Here is a 20,571-nt window from a genome sequence, read left to right as displayed (position 1 = left end):
ATGAACTTCTGGAGGACATAAAAAGACTGCTGAAATGGGCAGATGCATGGCAGATGTCAAGTGATGCATTTTGGAAGGAAGAATGAGGAAAGGCTATAAATAGTACAATTTTAAAGAGGGTGCAGGAACCGAACAGACCAAAGGCATTCTTTGCTTTATGAGTAGAGACATAGAGTACAAAAGCCAGAATGTAATGCCAAATGTTTATAAAGTACTCCAGTTGAAGTGTTGTGTGCACACTTTAGGACGGATATCAAGGTTTTGAAGCGGGTGCAGAGGAGATTTACCAACATAGTACTGGGGATGATGGATTTCAGTTACATGAGAAAGCTGGCATTATTTTCCTAAGAGCAGAGGGAAATTTAGGAGGCATTCAAAATTATGAAGGACTTTGATAGAGAAAATAAGAAGAAACTTTTTTCACTGCAGGTTGATTGACAACCAGAGAACATACGTTTGTGGTAATCTGCAAAAAAACCAGGGTTGAAATGAGAAGTTATAGTACAGAGCGAGTTCTGACCTGGAATACACTGCCTTAAAGGGTGAGTGGAAACAGATTCAGTCATAACTTTCAAAAAAGAATTGTGTATATATATTTGAAAAGGATAGAAATGCAGGGCTATGGGGAAGGAACAGGTGAGCAGGATTCATTGGATAGTCCTATAAAAGAGCTAACACGGACACAATGGACCAAATGGCTTGCTGTACTGTGCGCTCTGATGATCAGGGAAGTACGGCCTGAGATTAAGTTCCGTTTATTCTTGATTATTGTTAGGGAAATCCGACTAATGAGATCCTGGCAGATCGCCTCCTGGCGTTCCTGATGAAGAATTCCTTTCATGAGAAGAAGGCAGTGTTCAGGCACAACCTGGAAATTATTAAAACGGTTGTTGAATGCTGGAAGGATTGCCTGTCTATCCCTTACAGGTGAGTAATGGGCTTTGCCTCAGATTGTCCATTAGATTACTTCTACGTTTGCAAATACAAGAGGTGTGATGCTGCCTGGTAATTAGACTAGAATAAAACAGGCGCAGAAGGTTTTGGCGAAAGAAGAGTTTCAGCCAGAAGCCATGATTTATGCTTGAAGCAACAATTTTTAACAAATCTAACATTTATGTCAAGCCTTTTACAGCCTCAAGACATTCCGAATGGCTTTATAACTACTTAAAGACTTTTAAAGCATGGTAACTGTTTTAATGTAAGAAAAGCGATATTTGCACAGAGCAAAGTCTCATAAACAAAATCAGTTTTGTGATGCTGGTCAGAGCTTGGGGTAACTCACTTTCACTTTTTTGAAAATCTTGCAATGGGATCTTTATTGCCTACCTGGTAAGGGCAGATGTGGACTCGCATTCCGTCTGAAAGATGGCACCTGAAAGAGTGGAGCAGCCCCTCATTTGCTGCACTAGAGTATCACTAGATTTATGCACAAGTTACTGTACTGGGACTTGAACACATGACCTTCTGACTCAGAAGTGATGATATTACATTGAGCTATGGCTGACACCTTATTTATAGGGAGGAAGCATAGACAATTTGTGGCACAGAGGGAGGCTGTTGCCCCCCCCCCTTAACCTTACTTTTAAGGACACTACGGGCAATTTAGCATGGCCAATCCGCCTAACCCGCACATCTTTGGACTGTGGGAGGAAACCGGAGCACCCGGAGGAAACCCACGCACACACGGGGAAGATGTGCAGACTCCGCACAGACAGTGACCCAGCCGTGAACCGAACCTGGGACCCTGGAGCATTTATGCTAACCGCCATGCTACCGTGCTGCCCACATATTCTATTCTTTAGCTAGGCTCTAATATACCTCAGGTAATTCTGCCTATGGACTCCCCTGTTCCAAAGAAAACAATCCCAACCATTCCTCACAGTTAAAATTCTCCATTCCAGGGGACCTTCTCGTAGAAAAAAACTTAACTGGAAAGTTAAGGCATTTAGGAGGTCTAATACAGGTAGGGAATATACATGAATGATAGAACCCTCAAGAGTATTGACAGTTAGAGAGATCTAGGTGTACAGGTCCACAGATCACTGAAAGGGGCAACACAGGTGGTGAAGGTAGTCAAGAAGGCATATGGCATGCTTGTCTTTATTGGCCGGGGCATCGAGTACAAAAATTGGCAAGTCATGTTGCAGCTGTATAGAACCTTAGAGATCTACAAAATTATGAGGGGCATTGACAGAGTGGACAGTCAGATACTTTTTCCCAGGGTAGAGGGGTCAATTACTAGGAGGCATAGGTTTAAGGTGCGAGGGGCAAGATTTAGAGGAGATGTACGAGGCAAGTTTTTTACACAGAGGGTAGTGGGTACCTGGAACTCGCTGCTGGAGGTGATGGAAGCAGGGATGATAGTGACGTTTAAGGGGCATCTTGACAAATACATGAATAGGATGGGAATAGAGGGATACGGACCCAGGAATTGTAGAAGATTTTAGTTTAGACGGGCAGCATGGTCGGCGCAGGCTTGGAGGGCCGAAGGGCCTGTTCCTGTGCTGTACTTTTCTTTGTTCTTTTGGCTATTATAATAGTAAAAGGAAAAAAATGTTGCTTTATGCAATGTACAACATTGTAACAACTGATGTTAGATTAAGTACGCAGAAGATCTTTGTTACTGTCATGTATGTTTTATCTTAACATTTTAAAATGTTATTGTCAATTGTGCAGCTTGATCTTTGAACGATTTGCTGGAAGGGATCCGAATACCAAAGACAACTCTGTGGGCATCCAGTTACTTGGGATAGTCCTTGCCAATAACTTGCCTCCATATGACCCTACATGTGCAATTGACAGCGAAAGGTAAGATAAAAAGTATTTGCTAATATTAACAGGAAAAACTTGAGGATTCTGAAACTACAAATCAAATTTCCATGATTTCCAGAACTGGAGTTTCATGAATCTAAAATTGTAATAAAAATAGAGTGAAACAGTGCTTAGCAATGAAATTCTGTGGCATTGTGCCGTTAGTGTTTACATTGTAAGGACATGTTTATATAGAGACAACATTGCGCATAACATGTTGAGTGAAATTTCAATCTACAGCGTTGTTGCTATGTATTAAATTAAGGAACTATTCAGTCTGAACATCTATAGTCATTTTGCACTGTCCAAGTGGCACATCAACCACCAGTTACTTCTGATTGCACACTCAATAGAACAGACAACTCTGGGAAGAATGAGAAGAATTTATGATTAAAATAACAACCACATATTCACATAGACTTTGGATACTTGAGGTCTGAATTTCTCTGAGTGAAAAATGGAAACATGGTGATCATCTCTGAAATTTAATAACCAATGAGCAAAAGTGCAGAAGAGAAAAGATTTGACTTTTAAGAATAAAACACAGTCAGTGGGCTATTAATTTTTGAAAAAAACAGAAGCTGCCTTGCATTTCGTTAAGAATCTTTCTTTTTATTTCACCTGGTATCAGTAGGAATGAGAATGGAATGTATTAAGTGAGCCCTTCCTTAGACAGAAGTAAAATTGCTTTCAGTGCGGGTTATGATGCAGAATGTCTATAAACTTGTAAATTTTAAAAATATATCTTTTCACTGGATGGAAGCATCGCTGGCTAGGCAGGCATTTATTGCCCACCCCTAATTTCACAGTAATTGGTGCTGCATTCAGAGTTCACTTATAAAAGACTTATGAAATTCTAACGGGACTAGACAGGGTAGATGCAGGGAAGATGTTACCAATGATGGGTTGTCTAGAACCAGGGGTCACAGCCTGAGGATTCAAGGTAAACCATTTTGGACAGAGATAAGGAGACATTTCTTTACACAGAGTGGTGAGCCTGTGGAATTCATTACCACCGGAAGTTGTTGATGCTAAAACTTTGAATATATTCAAGAGGCGGCTGGATATGGGATCAAAGGCTATGGGCAGAAAGCAGGATTAGGCTATTGAGCTGGATGATCAGCCATGATCGTGATGAATGGCGGAGCAGGTTCGAAGGGCCAAAAGGCCTCCTCCTCCTTCTGCTCCTATCTTCTATGTATCCATGTAAATGGGACTTAAAAGTTTATTGGATAAGCATATGGATGATAAGGGCATAGTGTAGGTTAGATGGCCTTTAGTTTTTTTTCCATGTCGGTGCAACATTGAGGGCCGAAGGGCCTGTACTGCGCTGTATCGTTCTATGTTCTATGGACTCTTGAGTGTTCCAGTGCCAAAACAGCAATCTTTCAATCTGCTGAACTAATCATCTCTGGTTGTTGAAAACTAAAGAAGGCGATGGTGATCCACCTTGAACCACTTCAGTCTGTGTGATGTAGGTACAGCCACAGTGCTGTTAGGGAGTTTCAGGATTTTGACCCATCGACAGTGAAGGAATGTCATAGTGAAGGTAATATAGTCCCAAGCCAGTAATTTGCAGGTGGTAGTGTTCCCAATGTCTGCTGTCCTTGGAACGTGCTGTCGAAGGAGGCTTGGAGAATTGATGCAGCACATCTTGTCGATGGTGCACTTTGTGCATTGGTGGCGGACGGAATGAATGTTTAAGGTGGTGAATGGGAGACTGATCAAGGAGTGTACTTGCTCCTGGATGGTGTTGAGCTAGATTTGGAAACAGATTTGGAGGAGTCTGGAGGTGGGATACTTGCTGCAGAATTCCCAGCCTCTGACTTCCTCTTGCAGCTACAGTATTTATATGGCTGATCCAGTTCAATTTCTGGTCAATGATAAACTCCAGGATGTTGATAATGGGGCATTCAACAATGGTAATACTGTTGAATGTCATAGGGAGATGATTAAATTCTCTCTCATTAGCGATGGTCATAGCATGACTGTTGTATGGTGTGAATTTGAACTTACCACCTACCTGGCTAAGACAGATCTTTGTCTATGTTGTATCTGAGAAGTTGCAAATGGTACTAAATGCTGTGCAATCTTCAGCGACCATCCCACTTCTGACCGTATGATGGCATTGATGGAGCAGCTGATGAAGATCCTTGGGTCAAGGACAATACCCTGAGGAGGCCAGGGACTGCAACAAAATCTTCATGCTGAGATGGTTGGCCTACAGCAGCCACAACCATCTTCCTTTGTGCTGAGAGAGAATCCAACAATTCCATTGATTCCCATTGACTCAATTTTTACTAGGGTACCTTGATACCATACGGTCAACTGCTGCCTTGATGTCAAGGGAATTACGTTCACCTCACCTCTGGAATTTAGCTATTTTGCCCAAGTTTGGACCAAGACCACAATGCGGTTGGGAGCAGAGTGGCCCTGGTGGAACCCAAACTGAGCAATGGGTTAAGTGGAATATTGTTGAGTAAGTGCTACTTGACAGGATTATCAAGACAAACCCCCATCACTTTTCTGATGATTGGGGGTAGAGTGATGGGGTGATAATTGGCCAGATTGGATTTGTCCTCCTTATTGTGTAGAGGACAGACCTGGACAATTTTCCACCTTGTTGGGTAAATGCCGGTGTTGTAGCTGCACTGGAATAACTTGTTTAAGGCTGGAGCCAGTTCTGGAGCATAGGTCTTCAGTGCAACCAGGAAACCTTTCGGCACCCATAGTCTTTGATATGTCCAGTCCTTTCACATGTTTTTTGACAGCACTTGGAGTGAATTGAATTGTTTGAAGACTAGCATCTATGATGAAGGAAACACCAAGAAGAGGCGGTGATTAATCATTCATTTGGCACTTCTGGCTGTAGATGGTCGAAAATGCTTCATCCTGTCTTTTGTACTGGCATGCTGGGCTTCCCCATTATTGGGAATGAGGATTTTTCTTGAGCTATCTCCTCCAAATAGTTAATTGTCCACCACCATTCACGACTGGATGTGGCAGGACTATAGAACTTTGAACTGATTGTTGATTATGGGATCACTTACTGTCTATAGCATTCTGCTTTTTAGAATGCATATAGTCCTGTGCTATAGCTATACAGCCTCATTTTAGGTGTGTTTAATGTTGCTCCTGGCATGTTGTCCTGCATTCCTCATTGAATCTATCCCATTCAGTATGGTGGTAGCGCCACACAAGATGACAAACAGTATCAGTACTCATTACTTCAGTATGAAAGTAGCATATTCATTCCACAAGGACTGTGTGGTGGTCACTCCCACCAACTCTGCCATGGATAGATGTATTTGCGGCAGCTAAATTGGTGGTAACGAGGTCAAGTAAGTTCTTGGTTCTCTCACCAACTGTCATAGGACCAGTCTCACAGGTATGTCCTTCAAGACTCAGCCAGCTCAGATAGTATATGTATCTGAACCTGGGCCGTTACTCCCAGCTTCCTGACTCACTGCAGACTGTGTGTGGTGTTTCTACAAGTGCTTCCCAAATTAGCAAGGATAATAAAATAGGGGAGATGGTGGCATAGGAGAGATGATAGCATAGTGACATTAGTCACGAGACTGGTAACCCAGAGACCCAGGCTAATGCCTAGGGGCTATGGGTTCAAAATCTCATGACAGTTAGTGGAATTTAAATTTAATTACCAAAACAACTGGAATTGAAAGCTAGGCTCAATAATGATGACCATGAAAATATCATCAATTGTCATAAAAACCTATCGTTTCACAAATGTCCTTTTGGGGAAGGAAATCTGCCATCCTTACCTGGTCTGGCCTACATGTCATTCCAGACCCACAGCAATGTGGTTGACTCTCACCTACCCTCTGAAATAGCATAGCAAGCTACCCGGTTAAGGGCAATTTGGGATGACCGACAAATGGTGGCCTTGTTGGTGATGCCCATATCCCAGAAAGAGTAAAGAAAAAAAATCCACCCGTTGGAAATTGGGCAGGCCCAGGTTAGCTGCCTGCATTATACCCTACCCAATTTTAGTTTCAATCGAAGGGAGTAACCCTCGCACTGAGTTAGATTACAGTAATCCTGAATGATCTCCACAGTTTAGTTCATCCAAACAGACTGAAAGGAATCTTTATATTAGGGTTACTCTGGCATGGGTGGTGGGCATAGTATTTTTAAAAATAAATTTAGGGTACCCAATTCATTTTTTTCAATTAAGGGGCAACTTAACGTGGCCACTCCACCTAGATTACACATTTTTGGGTTGTGGGGGCGAAACCCACGCAAACATGGGGGAGAATGTGCAAACTCCACACAGACAGTGACCCAGAGCCGGGATCGAACCTGGGACCTCAGCACTGTGAGGCAGCAATGCTAACCGCTGCGCTACCATGCTGCCTTGTGGTGGGCATAGTTTGACAGTTGTTCAGGCATACACATCTGCCATAAGGGAACTCGATAAAGACTCCCCAAGTTTGTACAAAATGTAGGCCGGGATCTTCCGGTCCCGCTGAAAGTCAATGGGCTTTTAGCGGGTCCCACTGCACCCCCTGGGGTAGGGCCCAGTCTTTTTTTCATTCAAAATGTGTGAAAGTTGTTATATTAGGAAAATATTATTTAGGAAATGAAAGAAAAATGTTTTTATTGATCTGCAATATATAAATAGTTCCAGTCTTTTTTCAATCAAAATACGTAAAAGTTGTTATGTCACTATACCTGTATAGTGTTTCCTTTATTCTAGATAATGTATTGAATGACAGCAATTTGTACTTAATTATTTAAAACTTGTATTAGCAGATTGTTTTAATGCAGATTTTTTTTCTCTCAGATACTTTCAGAGATTGGTGCATAACATTTCCTTAACACGATATAAGGAGGTGTATGCAGCTGCTGCAGAGGTCCTTGGACTTGTCCTGCAATACTTAGCAGAAAAAGTGAGCAACCTTATTTTTAAAAAAATTGATGCAACTTCTTTATGTTTTTGGTAGACCTTCATAGTCTTTTGCGTGTATATTGACTTTCTGCCTTATATGAGTTACATGGTGGGGTGTGCGGGAGCACAGCAGATGTGGATACAGTTATTGTTGAACATAAACTTTTCTTTTCCTCGTTTAAAAAATTCATGACCCTCCCTCTTTAGTTTCCTATACCAGATATCATTCCTCACTGAGGGTAGGGAGAGGACTTTCTCAGATGTCAGCCAGCATTATTTTTCTATTCCAACTGTGCACAAGATTGGAGCAATAGGACTTTTCTTTGAAGTTTTAACCTTGCCTCTTATCATGTAGTGACGCAGGTAAATCTTAATGTCACTGAGGAACTGTTGTCATCGGCCAATATCTGATGTATCACAGCATGATGTTTCAACTATTCAGTCATTTTATTCCAACTGTAAATTCATTTATTTAAACTAGATATTCATCGATTCACATTCACAATAAATATGAAGATTGGAGAGAGAGTTTGACACTTCTCCTCTTGCTAAATTGAGTTCTTTGCATCTTGTATTGGCAAAGCATCGAATTGCACTTTGGAGAAGTGTCAGGAGAGGTCCCCATTGCTTAGCTGCCTCCAGGAGAGTTACCTGGGGTGGGCTGGGAACAACATTGGCACCAAGGAGGTGGACAGCTAATGAGGTCAAATATGGGCCAACGTTTGGGCTATTGTCTAAAGGCAATGGCAGTTTCCTGCTGTTGGACTACACCCCCCCCCCCCCCTCACCAAGTTTGCGACTGCAGGTTGCATTAAATGATTAAATGGCTGCACTAGGGGCTCACAGGAGTTGAAGAGTGGCTGCAGGCATTCCTATTCCTTAATTGGATGGCGATTATGGCAGTGCCAGCGGACAAACTGCTGGCAAGTGCGGGCTCAGTGGCCCCACCCATATGGACAGCACGGTAGCACAAGTGGATAGCACTGTGGCTTCACAACGCCAGGGTCCCAGGTTCGATTATCCGCTGGGTTACTGTCTGTGTGGAGTCTGTACGTTTTCCCCGTGTCTCCGTGGGTTTCCTCCGGGTTCCTCCCACGGTCCAAAAACGTGCAGTTTAGGTGGATTGGCCATGATAAATTGCCCTGAGTGACCAAGAAAAGGTTAGATGGGGTTATTGGGTTATGGGGATAGGGTGGAAGTGAGGGCTTAAGTGGGTCGATGCAGACTCGATGGGCCGAATGGCCTCCTTCTGCATTGTATGTTCTATGTCCTATGATTAGGGTCCTGGCATCCACAGGAAAATTCCAGCCAGTGTTTCTATATTTTGCCACAATAAAGAATTCCTGAGCGCTAAATAATGGAACATTTTGCTTATTTTTCAATAGCCACTTGTTTTGATAAGAACTTGCAGGATAGCTACAGAGTGAAGTTTTCATTATTATGTTTCAACAATGTGTTTTAACCTCTACATTAACCTCTATTCCCAGGGAGGGAGACAGGGAAGAGTGTAAAGCTACAGAAACGACAACAAATTGTCAAAAGAAAACTTGAGGCATTTTCCTTCATTCCTTTATAGGATGAGGACATTGATGGTTAGACCAGCACTTATTGTGCACCCCAATTTGCACTTGGGGAGATAATATTGAGCTGCCGCCTTGAATTGCTGCAGTCCTGGTGACGTAGTTTGAGTTATTGAGGGAGTTACTGGATTTTCATTCAATAATTCTTGAATATCTTCCAAATTCTAATGTCCATCAGTGAAAGGAAAGCTCTTCACAATGATGAATAATGGAGATTTCACTGTAGTTCTGATGTGTGACATCAGTATTACTTTTTTTTAAACCATTTATGCAGTGTGATTATGGAACTCTATTTAGCATTTAACAAACTACGGCTTAAAAATATCAGATTATGCTTCCACTATTATAGCTTACTCCTTATGATGGTGTTATCTGCATGGTTTCCTTCGATTAAACCTAGAGCATTTTATTATCTTTTTTTAAAAAATAAAAAATTTTTAAAAAAAATTTCACAAAAAAGAAAACAATAACAGAAAATTGTAAGAACAAAAAGAACAGCCCCCCCCCCCCCCCCCCCCCGCCCCCGTATATACAAAAGAGAAACAATAAATTAACGCCCGTCGTTGGCAAAAGACAGATATTCAACCCAAAACAAAAACAAAGAGACAGCCCCCCTCCCCCGGGTTGCTGCTGCTGCTGACCTTTTGTTTTTACCATTCTGCCAGGAGATATAGGAATGGTTGCCATCTCCTGGAAAAACCCTGCACTGACCCCCTTAGGGCAAATTTCACCCCCTCCAATTTAATAAACCCCGTCATATCGTTGACCCAGGCCTCCACGCTTGGGGGTCTCGCATCCTTCAACTGAAGAAGAATCCTCCACCGGGCTACTAGGCACGCAAAGGCCAGAACACCGGCCTCTTTCGCCTCCTGCACTCCCGGCTCCACTGCAACCCCAAATATTGCGAGTCCCCAGCCTGGATTGACCCTGGATCCTACCACCCTCGATACCGTCCTAGCCACCCCCTTCCAAAATTCTCCCAGTGCCGGGCATGCCCAGAACATGTGGACATGGTTTTCTGGGCTCCCTGAGCACCTAATACACCTGTCCTCGCTCCCAAAAAACCGGCTCATCCTCGTCCCGGTCATATGAGCCCTATGCAGCACCTTAAACTGTATGAGGCTGAGCCTCGCACAAGAAGAGGAGGAGTTCACCCTTTCTAGGGCATCTGCCAATGTCCCCTCCTCACCCAGCTCCTCCTCCCATTTATCTTTCAGCTCCTCCACTGAGGTCTCGTCTACCTCCTGCATCACCTGGTACGCTTCCGAGATGCTCCCCTCTCCAACCCATACCCCCGAGAGCACCCTGTCCTGGACCCCACGCGGCGGCAGCAGAGGGATCCCTGCCGCCTGACAAACTCCCTTACTTGCATGTACCTAAAGGTGTTCCCCGGGGGGGGAGCCCAAACTTCCCCTCCAGCTCACCCAGGCTCGCAAACTTCCCGTCTATGAACAGGTCCCCCAGCCTCCTGACACCTGCCCTGTGCCAACTCTGAAACCCGCCATCAATTCTCCTCGGAACAAACCGGTGGTTTCCCCATATCGGGGACCCCATCTAGGCCCCCACCTCCCCCCTGTGCCGCCTCCATTACCCCCAAATCTTGCGGGTAGCTGCCACCACCGGGCTCGTGGTATACCTCGTTGGAGGGAGCGGCAGCGGCCCCATTACCAGCGCTTCCAGGCTCATGCCCACACGGGATGCCATCTCCATCCTCGTCCATGCTGCCCCCTCCCCGTCCATTACCCACTTACGCACCATCGCTGCGTTGGCAGCCCAATAATACCCACAGAGGTTGGGCAACGCCACCCCCCCCATCCCTGCCCTGCTCCAAGAACACCCGTCTCACCCTTGGAGTCCCGTGTGCCCACACAAACCCCGTAATGCTCCTGTTAACCCGCCTGAAAAAGGCCTTCGGGATAAGGATGGGGAGGCACTGGAACAGGAACAGAAACCTCGGGAGCATCGTCACCTTGACTGACTGCACCCTACCCTCCAAAGACAGCGGCAGCATGTCCCACCTCTTAAACTCCTCCTCCATTTGCTCCACCAGTCTTGTGAGGTTTAGCTTATGCAAGGCCCCCCAGCTCCTGGCCACCTGAACCCCCAAGTACCTGAAGCTCCTCTCCGCCCTTTTCAGTGGGAGCCTCCCAATCCCCCCCTCCTGGTCCTCCGGGCGTACCACAAACAGCTCGCTTTTCCCAAAGTTAAGCTTATACCCTGAGAAATCCCCAAATTCCCGGAGAATCCCCATCACCACCGGCATTCCCCCCATCAGGTCCGCCACATACAACAATAGGTCATCCGCATAAAGCGACACTCGGTGCTCCTCCCCACCCCGGACCAGCCTCCTCCAATCCCCCGACTCCCTCAACGCCATAGCGAGGGGTTCAATTGCCAGCGCAAAAAGTAGGGGGGACAGGGGACACCCCTGCCTCATCCCTCGGTATAATCGAAAATACTCCGACCTCCTCTTATTCGTGGCCACACTCGCCATCGGGGCCTCATACAGCAGCCTCGCCCAACTGACAAACCCCTCCCCAAACCCAAACCTTTCCAGCATCTCCCACAAGTACCCCCACTCGACCCTATCAAAGGCCTTCTCCGCATCTAGCGCCACCACTATCCCCGCCTCCCCTTCTACCGCCGGCATCATAATAACGTTCAAGTGTCTCCGTATATTAGTGTTCAGCTGCCTCCCCTTCACAAACCCCGTTTGATCCTCGTGGATAACCTGCGGCACACAATCCTCTATCCTCGTGGCTAAGATCTTTGCCAACAACTTGGTGTCCACATTCAGGAGTGAGATCGGCCTGTATGACCCACACTGCAGGGGATCCTTGTCTCGCTTAAGAATCATGGAGATCAGCGCCCGAGACATCGTCAGGGGCAAAGCCCCCCCCCCCCTCGCCTCGTTGAAGGTCCTAACCAACAGGAGGCCCAGCAGGTCTGCATACGCCTTGTAAAATTCAACCGGGAACCCATCCGGCCCCGGCGCCTTCCCCAACTGCATGTTCCCTATCCCTTTAACCAGCTCTTCAAGCTCAACTGGCGCCCCCAGACCCTCCACCCGTCCCTCCTCCACCCTTGGGAATCTCAGCCGGTCAAAAAAGCGCTCCATACCACCCCTTCTCTGCCGGAGGTTCAGACCGATAAAAGTCCCCATTTTATTATCTTATTAATATTTTGGGCTGAACTTGGAGTTCACGTCAGGAGGCTAGCATAAATCTCCAGAGCCCAGAAAACAAAAGTATAACAACGCGAATATGCTTGTGCATAGTCTAGTCTCGATTTAACAACGGAACCTTTTTTATAACTCTCAAGTTCTGTGTTCTGCCTGGCAGGAGACCAGATGGACAGATTGGCTGGATGGGAAAACCATCGGGAGAAGCATCAAATGGGAGTGGGGAGAAATGTTTGAGCCAGAGGGGCGGAAAGGGTGGTCGCTGTGGAAAGAAGAGAGGTCAGATATCAGGGCATGAGGGAGGTTAGTTAGTCTCAGAGGTGGGGAAAGAGAGACTGCAATTTGCAGAAGGGAGACTGAAGGCTTCTTTGGTTGGGAAAGGAGGGGATGAGTGGGGCAGAAGTATCCCTGCTCATCCTAGCCTACAAGGAGTGCTGTAAACAGTCCTTATCTTCCTGAGCTGGGAACTCCTACTTCCCTTTTTATGGAAAGTTTTCTGAGAATTGGGAAACCTGCATGTTAACAGTTGAAATAAAATCCAACTCCCTGTGGCACTGCGGGACCCTAATATAATTAAGTGTCTCGCATCTCCAGGTTGCGACACTTGCATACCTGAGCGTGCAGGCACGAAAGTGCAGACATTTTTTTCTTTTAAATCCACAATCTCTTCCATCCATCATGGTCACAATTTTGTCGAGGCCTATGTATAACTTTGAGTAAAATATCCTAAAGGTAGCAATCCCGCTCAAAGTTTTGAATACTATTTACAAAACCCATCAGCATTTATAATTCAGAAGCATTAGGAAGTTAAGGAAAAGAGGTTAAGGAAAGAGGTTCAGTAGCCACCCAAGCAGATTAAATAACTCAGCTCTAGCCTCAAAACCCCCCAATGATCCTAGCTAAACATGTCCATTAAGTCAGCTGGCAAGTACAAGTTCTGAAGAAAAGCTGTCGATCTTCTTGCTTTGCTGCTAAAATAACTTCATTTTATCCATTATTGCAGCAAAGTAATGTAATCATTCTGATCTTTGCCCAGCTGTTGATGTATAATGTTAAATATTACAGCAATATTTTTATTTTGCAGCAAATGGATGTTGCGATTCATGATTTAGTTGTTCAGGAATTACAGCAACTTCGCAACACAAAGGAGGACAAGTTTATTGTGTGTTTGAATAAGATTGTCAAGCATTTCCCACCTTTTGCTGACAGGTAATGGGTTCAAATTTGTACTGCATCCTGAAAAAACATAACTGTACAGTACGATCCTACTATGCTGATTGAAAAGATCCAGTACAACAACTGATTTTTGGAGCCAGTTTAATTTATATTGTATATTGAGTCAATAGGGTTGAATACTGAACCAGGTTCTGAACTGAGCCCCCTCAGGCTAATTTTGGCCAATTGAAACATTTTGGTTTCACACTATCTTTTCCTTTTAAATATTTTAATGCTTCTGGTATATTGGGGGTGGGTTAACTTTACTGAAGGCAGGTGGAGTTTTTCCGGCCATTCTCACCAGCGGGATCTCTGGCTCCGCCACGGCAAACCCCCGCTGTGGGTTTCCTGGTGACCGGGGAGGATTCAATGGGAAATCCCATTGACAGCAGCAGGACCAGAAGATCCCAATGACTGGCCACCAAGAAACACGCCATGGGAGTGTGCAGAAAATCCCCCCCTTTGTTTCTATTGCCTTTTCATATTTAGGTGAATTAAACTGAAACACGAGTAAGATGTTTTCTACTTCTGAGTCCCAATGTCCGTATGAAGCATTCCCAGGTAAAAGCACAAGAGAATGTGAAGTATAGTTCCCTTTAAACTTCGTTATTTATACCAGTAATTCTTCTCTAACTGAGATTGCTGCTTACAATTGCAGAACCGCCAGAAATCTGTGGAGTTCTCCAAAATTTCATTCATGTATGAGCATTAATCCTGTTGTGCTCAAGCCTGAGAGACATGAACCCACAACCATCTGACCCAGAGGATAATGTGAACTGAGCCACAGCTAAATATTACATTGGCCGTGGACCTTCAATGATCTCTTGACTGTAACTTTCAGGAACGGTTTCAATAAACTAATAATTGCAAGATGCTGCAAAATGTAAAATTGTTTTTAAATCATCAGTCCATTAGCGGAGCTGAAATTAAAATAGAGCCTCAGTGTGATGTTGATTTCTACTTGCTGTTTGGTGCTCACTTAATGAGGGCTACACATGGTGTGCATTGATGGTATGCAAACCTCTGGTACATTGTCCATCAGAATCAGAGAGATTATTGATGAAAAATGCTCAGACGAGTACAAGTCGAGGGTTGGTTGATAGTTGGATGGATAAATAGGCCCATCTTGTTCTCGTTTTCTTGGCAACAACAGCATGATCTTGCGTACAAACAGAAGAATTAGGAGCAACAGTTCACCACTCGTACCCTTGAGTCTGCTCTGCCATTCAACAACATGGCTTATTTGATTGCAACCTCAAGCCCACACTCGCATTGTTTTGGTTATCAAGAATCTTCTACAATTTTTATGTATTTGGAGTCAACATTTCTTTTCCTCTTTGGCGTTCAATTAATAACTGGAAGATTTTTCTCTCTGTTAAATTAGTCTAATTTAGTTATTCTGGATTATTTATTTCAAGATTAGCAGGGGTCTCCCAACAAAACAGTACTAAAGTTTGATGAAAATATTTTAAATGGAGGAGGAGCTGAAAGGATTTATTTGTGTTTGGCTGCTCACTGATAGTTCAATAAGGAGGGGATTATGGTATTGCATCCTGAAATCTTAATTTCTTATTAATCATGTGCTTTCACAGAAACTGCTGATTGGTTACGGCATCTTCCAATGACTAATTTAGTTAATGACCAACTAGTGTAAGAGGATTTTGAATGGATGTTGAATGTGAAGAAGTTGGCACTAATATTTGAAGTTCTTATGCATCTTGTGTACGTTTGTTTTTAAGGTTCCTGAATGCAGTATTTTTCCTATTACCAAAGCTATATGGCGTGCTAAAAACACATTGTCTCGAGGTGGTAATGTATCGGGCAGAGGAGATACCTGACATCAACATACATCTGAAGAGCAAAGATTTTGCACAGATCATGAGTCACAGGTGAGCAGGTGGGCTATATTGATCCGGTTTCGTGAGAATCTATTTCCTGTATGACTGCTAATTTATTTCAAATTTTATGTTTCTTTTTAGACTTTAACACAAATGCATTTTTACTTTCTGATTCATTCGATTTTGTAAAGGGCTTCCTCTGCCCTCTGTCTCTGTCAGCATAACTCTTAATCCAGTATGATGAATTACATTAGAGTGTCAGTGAATAACTCCAGTTCATCACTCCTTGTTAGGAGGAAGTATCTGGTGCCACTTGACATTAACTCTGAGTTTTATTGAGGTTGTTGACTCAGCGATTTGGAAACTCTGATGTTAACCCACATCATACCAACATAGCACCTTGTCCTGCAGTACCAGATTCACTGTATTACATAACTTTTCCCCACATGTTACATTTCTTACATTACAACATTGGCTGTAAAGCATTTGGAGATGTTTGATGGTTGTGAAAGGCACCATATAAATACTTGTTCTGTTTTGTAAAACTTCTGTAGATGTTATACGGGTCACAATAGTTCAGTTTGTTCATGTGCCTCAATCAACGTAGTATTGCATGCTGCAGGAGTAATGTGACTTTAAGTAGCCGCTTATTATTAGATTGGCTCCTTAATGAACTCTGATAATTCAAATATTTGGAAAATAAAAATTTTCAGATGTTTGAGTGTGCTTACTTTTGATGGCACTGAATATCGAAACCCGATTCCTGAAACACTTTAACTTAAAACAAAATTGAAATTTTAATTTTTCTTATCGGTGGGCATAATTCACCTTAAACATGCGTTTAGGATCAAAAGCATATTTGTAATTAATTGAAAACCATTGTTGAAGTGAAATGTCATTTTTATTTAATACCACGCAACTGAAAATGTTCTCAACCGTAAAAGACATACAGCAGTTCACATCTGGATGCACTGCAGACTTTCCTGACATCTTGGGGCTAAATGCACCACCCAGAATGAAACGATCCAAACCACATAGGTGTTAGGGTGGATTTCTAGTCTGTTTTCAGTTGGCTGATCTGACCCATGACATGTAAGAGAATTACACAGTTAGAGAGGAGAATTAGCAAATAAGCTGGGTTTTCAGGCCCTGATCATTATCCAATAAGAGTGTGCAAACATCTGGTGATGACATGCTGAGTCTGGCTATGGTATCCTCACTTGAACTGGTTGGCATATCTAGGGTTCCCAGGCAAAGGATGGCTATTTGGATAAAAGTACTACTAACTCTTAACGATTCTCACCTTTTATAAGGGATGAGGAACGACAGAAGGTTTCATTGGATATCGTGTATAAGATTAAAGCCAAGTTAACGCCAACAGAACTGAAAGAGATGCTAAATTCAGTGATGGCTTTCATTTCGCATCCATCTCCCATTTGTCGAGAGAGGTTATACGACATTCTGATGTGGATATATGACAATTACAGGTATGGAATTAATAAAATGATGAATCCAAGCTGAGAAAGCTTTATTTGATTGGAGTGATTGACCTTTTCAATGGTACTTCTTTGTAAACCTATTTGACTGAAAGAAGGATTCTATGGAGCATGGTGAGATTTGCTACACTTCAATTCTAATTATTTTAAATATTTTGCAACAAAGTCATCAAAAAATTCTGATAAAGTTCACAGGTCATACCTATATAATTGGTAGGTTAACATAAAAAGACACCTCCAAGAGGTTCTCCCCAGTAAATACTGCTCCTCTCTGGACCTGCAGCTTGAGTTCTATGTCAATGCTGGAATTAGGACTTGGGAACATGGTACTAGAACTCAGTGACACCAATTTAAAAATAAGGATCTCCTTTTAAGATGGAAATGGGAAGAATTTTTTTCTCGGAAGGTTGTGGATCTTTGGAACTTTCTCCCCCTAGAGAACACTGGAGGCGGGGTCAATGAATATTTGCAAGATTCTTGATTAACAAAGGAGCTGAAAGTTATCAGGAGTAGGTGGAATGTAGAGTTGAGGACACAGACAGATCAGCCATGATCTTATTGAATGGTGGCGCAGGCTTGAGGGGCCGAATGGCTTACTCCTGCTCTGAATTTGCATGTTCATATTCCATCTGGACTTTGGTTACTGTTAATTTCCAGCTTCTGTTGACAAAATCTGTGTGTGGTTACAGAGTATTGTTTGTCGTATGTGAGAAGAAGAGGCAAGCCATTGGGTTTGTGATTTTTACCCTGCTCCTGTGGATCTGTGGTACTTAATCATGCCATGACCATTAGCAACACAATCTGATTTACAAGAAAGATCCTTCACCTGCTCTGATCATTGAAACATAGAAAATAGGAGCAGAAGTAGGTGACTGAACCTTATGAACCTGCTCTACCATTCAATATGATCATGGCTGATCCTCTATCTCAATTTCTCACTCCTGCACTCTACCCATACCCCTTGATGTATTTTGAGTTCCTTGCTAAATATAGTAAGAAGTCTTACAACACCAGGTTAAAGTCCAACATGTTTGTTTCAAACACTAGCTTTCGAAGCACTGCTCCTTCCTCACCTGAGGGAGGAGCAGTGCTTCGAAAGCTAGTGTTTGAAACAAACATGTTGGACTTTAACCTGGTGTTGTAAGACTTCTTACTGTGCTCACCCCAGTCCAACAGCGGCACATCATTCCTAAATATATTCAGTGACCTTTTGAGTGAAGAAGTTTCTCCTTATCTCAGTCTTAAATGGCCTACTCCATATCAGTTCCAGTACTTGCTAACAAACTCATGAGAGTTGGAGTTTCACCTTGGACCTCATACAATGTCTAGGCAACTGCTCAAAATTTGCAAAGAACTGTTAGACATGAGGATACAAAAAAAAATCAAAGATTAGAATTTTAAAATGTTATACAGTGTAAGCTATTAAAGTAGAAGAAATTTATCTAAAGGTGTTTATGGTTTATTTGAGCCTTTGAGAAGCACTTATGTTTGCCAGATGTTGATCAGGTATTTTGGTGCTGAGCTCTGACATTATACTCTGACTTAGTCAGGCCCAGTCCATGGCAACTGATTCAACCTCGTGAGCATTGGAGACTTGACTATGGCAAACCTTTTTTGGTGCAGCGCTGTATCAGTGACAGTTTAGCAAGAATTGAAAACCCAAAATGCTGACGGTTCTACCCTTATTAGGCTCAAGGTTGCGATCATTGCAAAACACTTCAATAAATCTCTGAGTAGACCATCCATCATTTGATTTGAAGCCCTTAACAAAACTATGCAGTGGCTGTAGCATTAAAACAAATGGCCACCACTGCTGTGCTTGGAGAAGATTAAAGGGTTTTAAAAAGAAATATGAAAAAATGAAAATGAAAATCGCTTATTGTTACAAGTAGGCTTCAATGAAGTTACTGTGAAAAGCCCCTAGTCGCCACATTCCGGCGCCTGTCCGGGGAAGCTGGTACGGGAATCGAACCGTGCTGCTGGCCTGCTTGGTCTGCTTTAAAAGCCAGCGATTTAGCTCAGTGAGCTAAACCAGCCCACTAGATGCTTTATCTATTCCTCAAAATTGCTGAGGTTCTTGGAAATGTGGTCAACCATTAATTGATTTATTGAGTCTACTAACATCCAACATTGTGCATAAGGATACAGTTAAAATACAATACAAGCAAATCTATTAGTTCAAACTCAAACGCGTTAACTATTCTGAGCCAACAGCAAGGGTGATTCTAAAGAAATTCTAGAAGTAGGAGGGAGGGTACCAGTATGTTACGTCTTCTTAATGGGAAACAAGCGGCATGAATTTAGAAGAAAAATATTTTGCTTGGCAAACCTGCTTGAGAACTTCATTGTTGATTTCATATTGATTATGTTTAATTGCAGGCAGGTGGTGAACTGGGGATTTGCTACTGATCCAGAAAAGGGAAAGACTGAAACTGTGGAGGGTGGGTTAGGAGATGCACATTTGCATGTGCATCCCCGTAAATAAAATATTTGAACATGAAGGATTAGGTTCCATTTCTATCCTTCACTGCCTGACTTCATGGAATAGAACATGATAGCAGAGGATGGATGCCTAAAGGTGAAATTTGCAAATGAAAATATGGTTTTCCTCAAAAAAAAACTTTTCTCGTGACCATTGTAGAAATTGTCAGAAAACAGATTACACAGGGTATAACTCCCCTTCAATATCCTCAGAGGCTGAGCTATATGGCCAATGCAAGAATAAGGTTGATATGTGGACATGGGCAATTATTCTTCCAAAGAAAAAATAAGGTATGACCTTGGTATTGCCGCTTCCCACAAGAACTAAATTGGGAAGTATTTTGAGGTGGATGGCAGTCAGTTGGATTGTGGTGAAAGTTTGGACCTCTGTTATAGTTCGCGGGTGAAATCTGGAAGAAAGACGCAGCTGTTAAATAGCTGTAAATCAATGCTCAGAATTGCTGGATTTCAGAAAACTCATGATCATTTCATGGAAGAATATGTCATGGATTTTTAATGAGACTGTGTAAAAGGCTGACAAAAGTCCATGTTGGGCATCCCTGAGTCAGTACAAGCATTTAAATTGCTGGATTGTGCTAATGTGCCTCATATGGACAGGCATGTGGTTGACCATGTCTGATCAGGTGTTTGCTGCCTTGAAAAATGTATGCCATTTCCTTCAGGTTTCATGGAACAGAAAATTGATGTCACAAAAAACAGAAGACTCAATAATTGCTAAATTTCAGAATAGTCCAGACATAGGTCTCAATATAAGATTCAAGGCAGATAGTATGAGCGTGGAAGCGCCTTTAGTTGATATGACAATTACAGCAGAAGACAAAATTGGAACAAAATAATCGGTGAATGAATCCAGTGAATACCCCAGGAACAGTTAAAAGGTGCTTCCGGTATGATTGGGCGGTACCCGGATTATGCGATGGACGGCCCAGAGCAGCGAGGCATAAACCTTGAACTGCCACGTAATGAAGAGAATTCTCAAGAAAAGGAGGACGATCATGTTGAATCTGGGCAAATTATACCGGTGACAAGTCATTTTAGG

General features: G+C 43.0%; 1 protein-coding gene across 4 annotated transcripts in view; it reads left to right on the top strand.

Moving 5' to 3' along the window:
- Positions 1-20,571, top strand: part of prkdc (protein kinase, DNA-activated, catalytic subunit) — a 277,499-nt gene that overhangs the window by 129,080 nt on the left and 127,848 nt on the right. For all 4 annotated transcript variants that reach the window (XM_038809307.1, XM_038809305.1, XM_038809306.1 and 1 more), the window contains exons 50-55: positions 776-927; positions 2,677-2,808; positions 7,616-7,721; positions 13,566-13,690; positions 15,436-15,585; positions 16,848-17,021. In XM_038809307.1, coding sequence (XP_038665235.1) covers positions 776-927; positions 2,677-2,808; positions 7,616-7,721; positions 13,566-13,690; positions 15,436-15,585; positions 16,848-17,021 — 839 coding nt within the window. The remainder of the gene's footprint in view (positions 1-775; positions 928-2,676; positions 2,809-7,615; positions 7,722-13,565; positions 13,691-15,435; positions 15,586-16,847; positions 17,022-20,571) is intronic.

The sequence above is a fragment of the Scyliorhinus canicula genome, chromosome 10 (genome assembly GCF_902713615.1).
Source record: "Scyliorhinus canicula chromosome 10, sScyCan1.1, whole genome shotgun sequence".
Taxonomy (NCBI): domain Eukaryota; kingdom Metazoa; phylum Chordata; class Chondrichthyes; order Carcharhiniformes; family Scyliorhinidae; genus Scyliorhinus; species Scyliorhinus canicula.
This window is presented reverse-complemented; position numbering and strand designations above follow the sequence as displayed.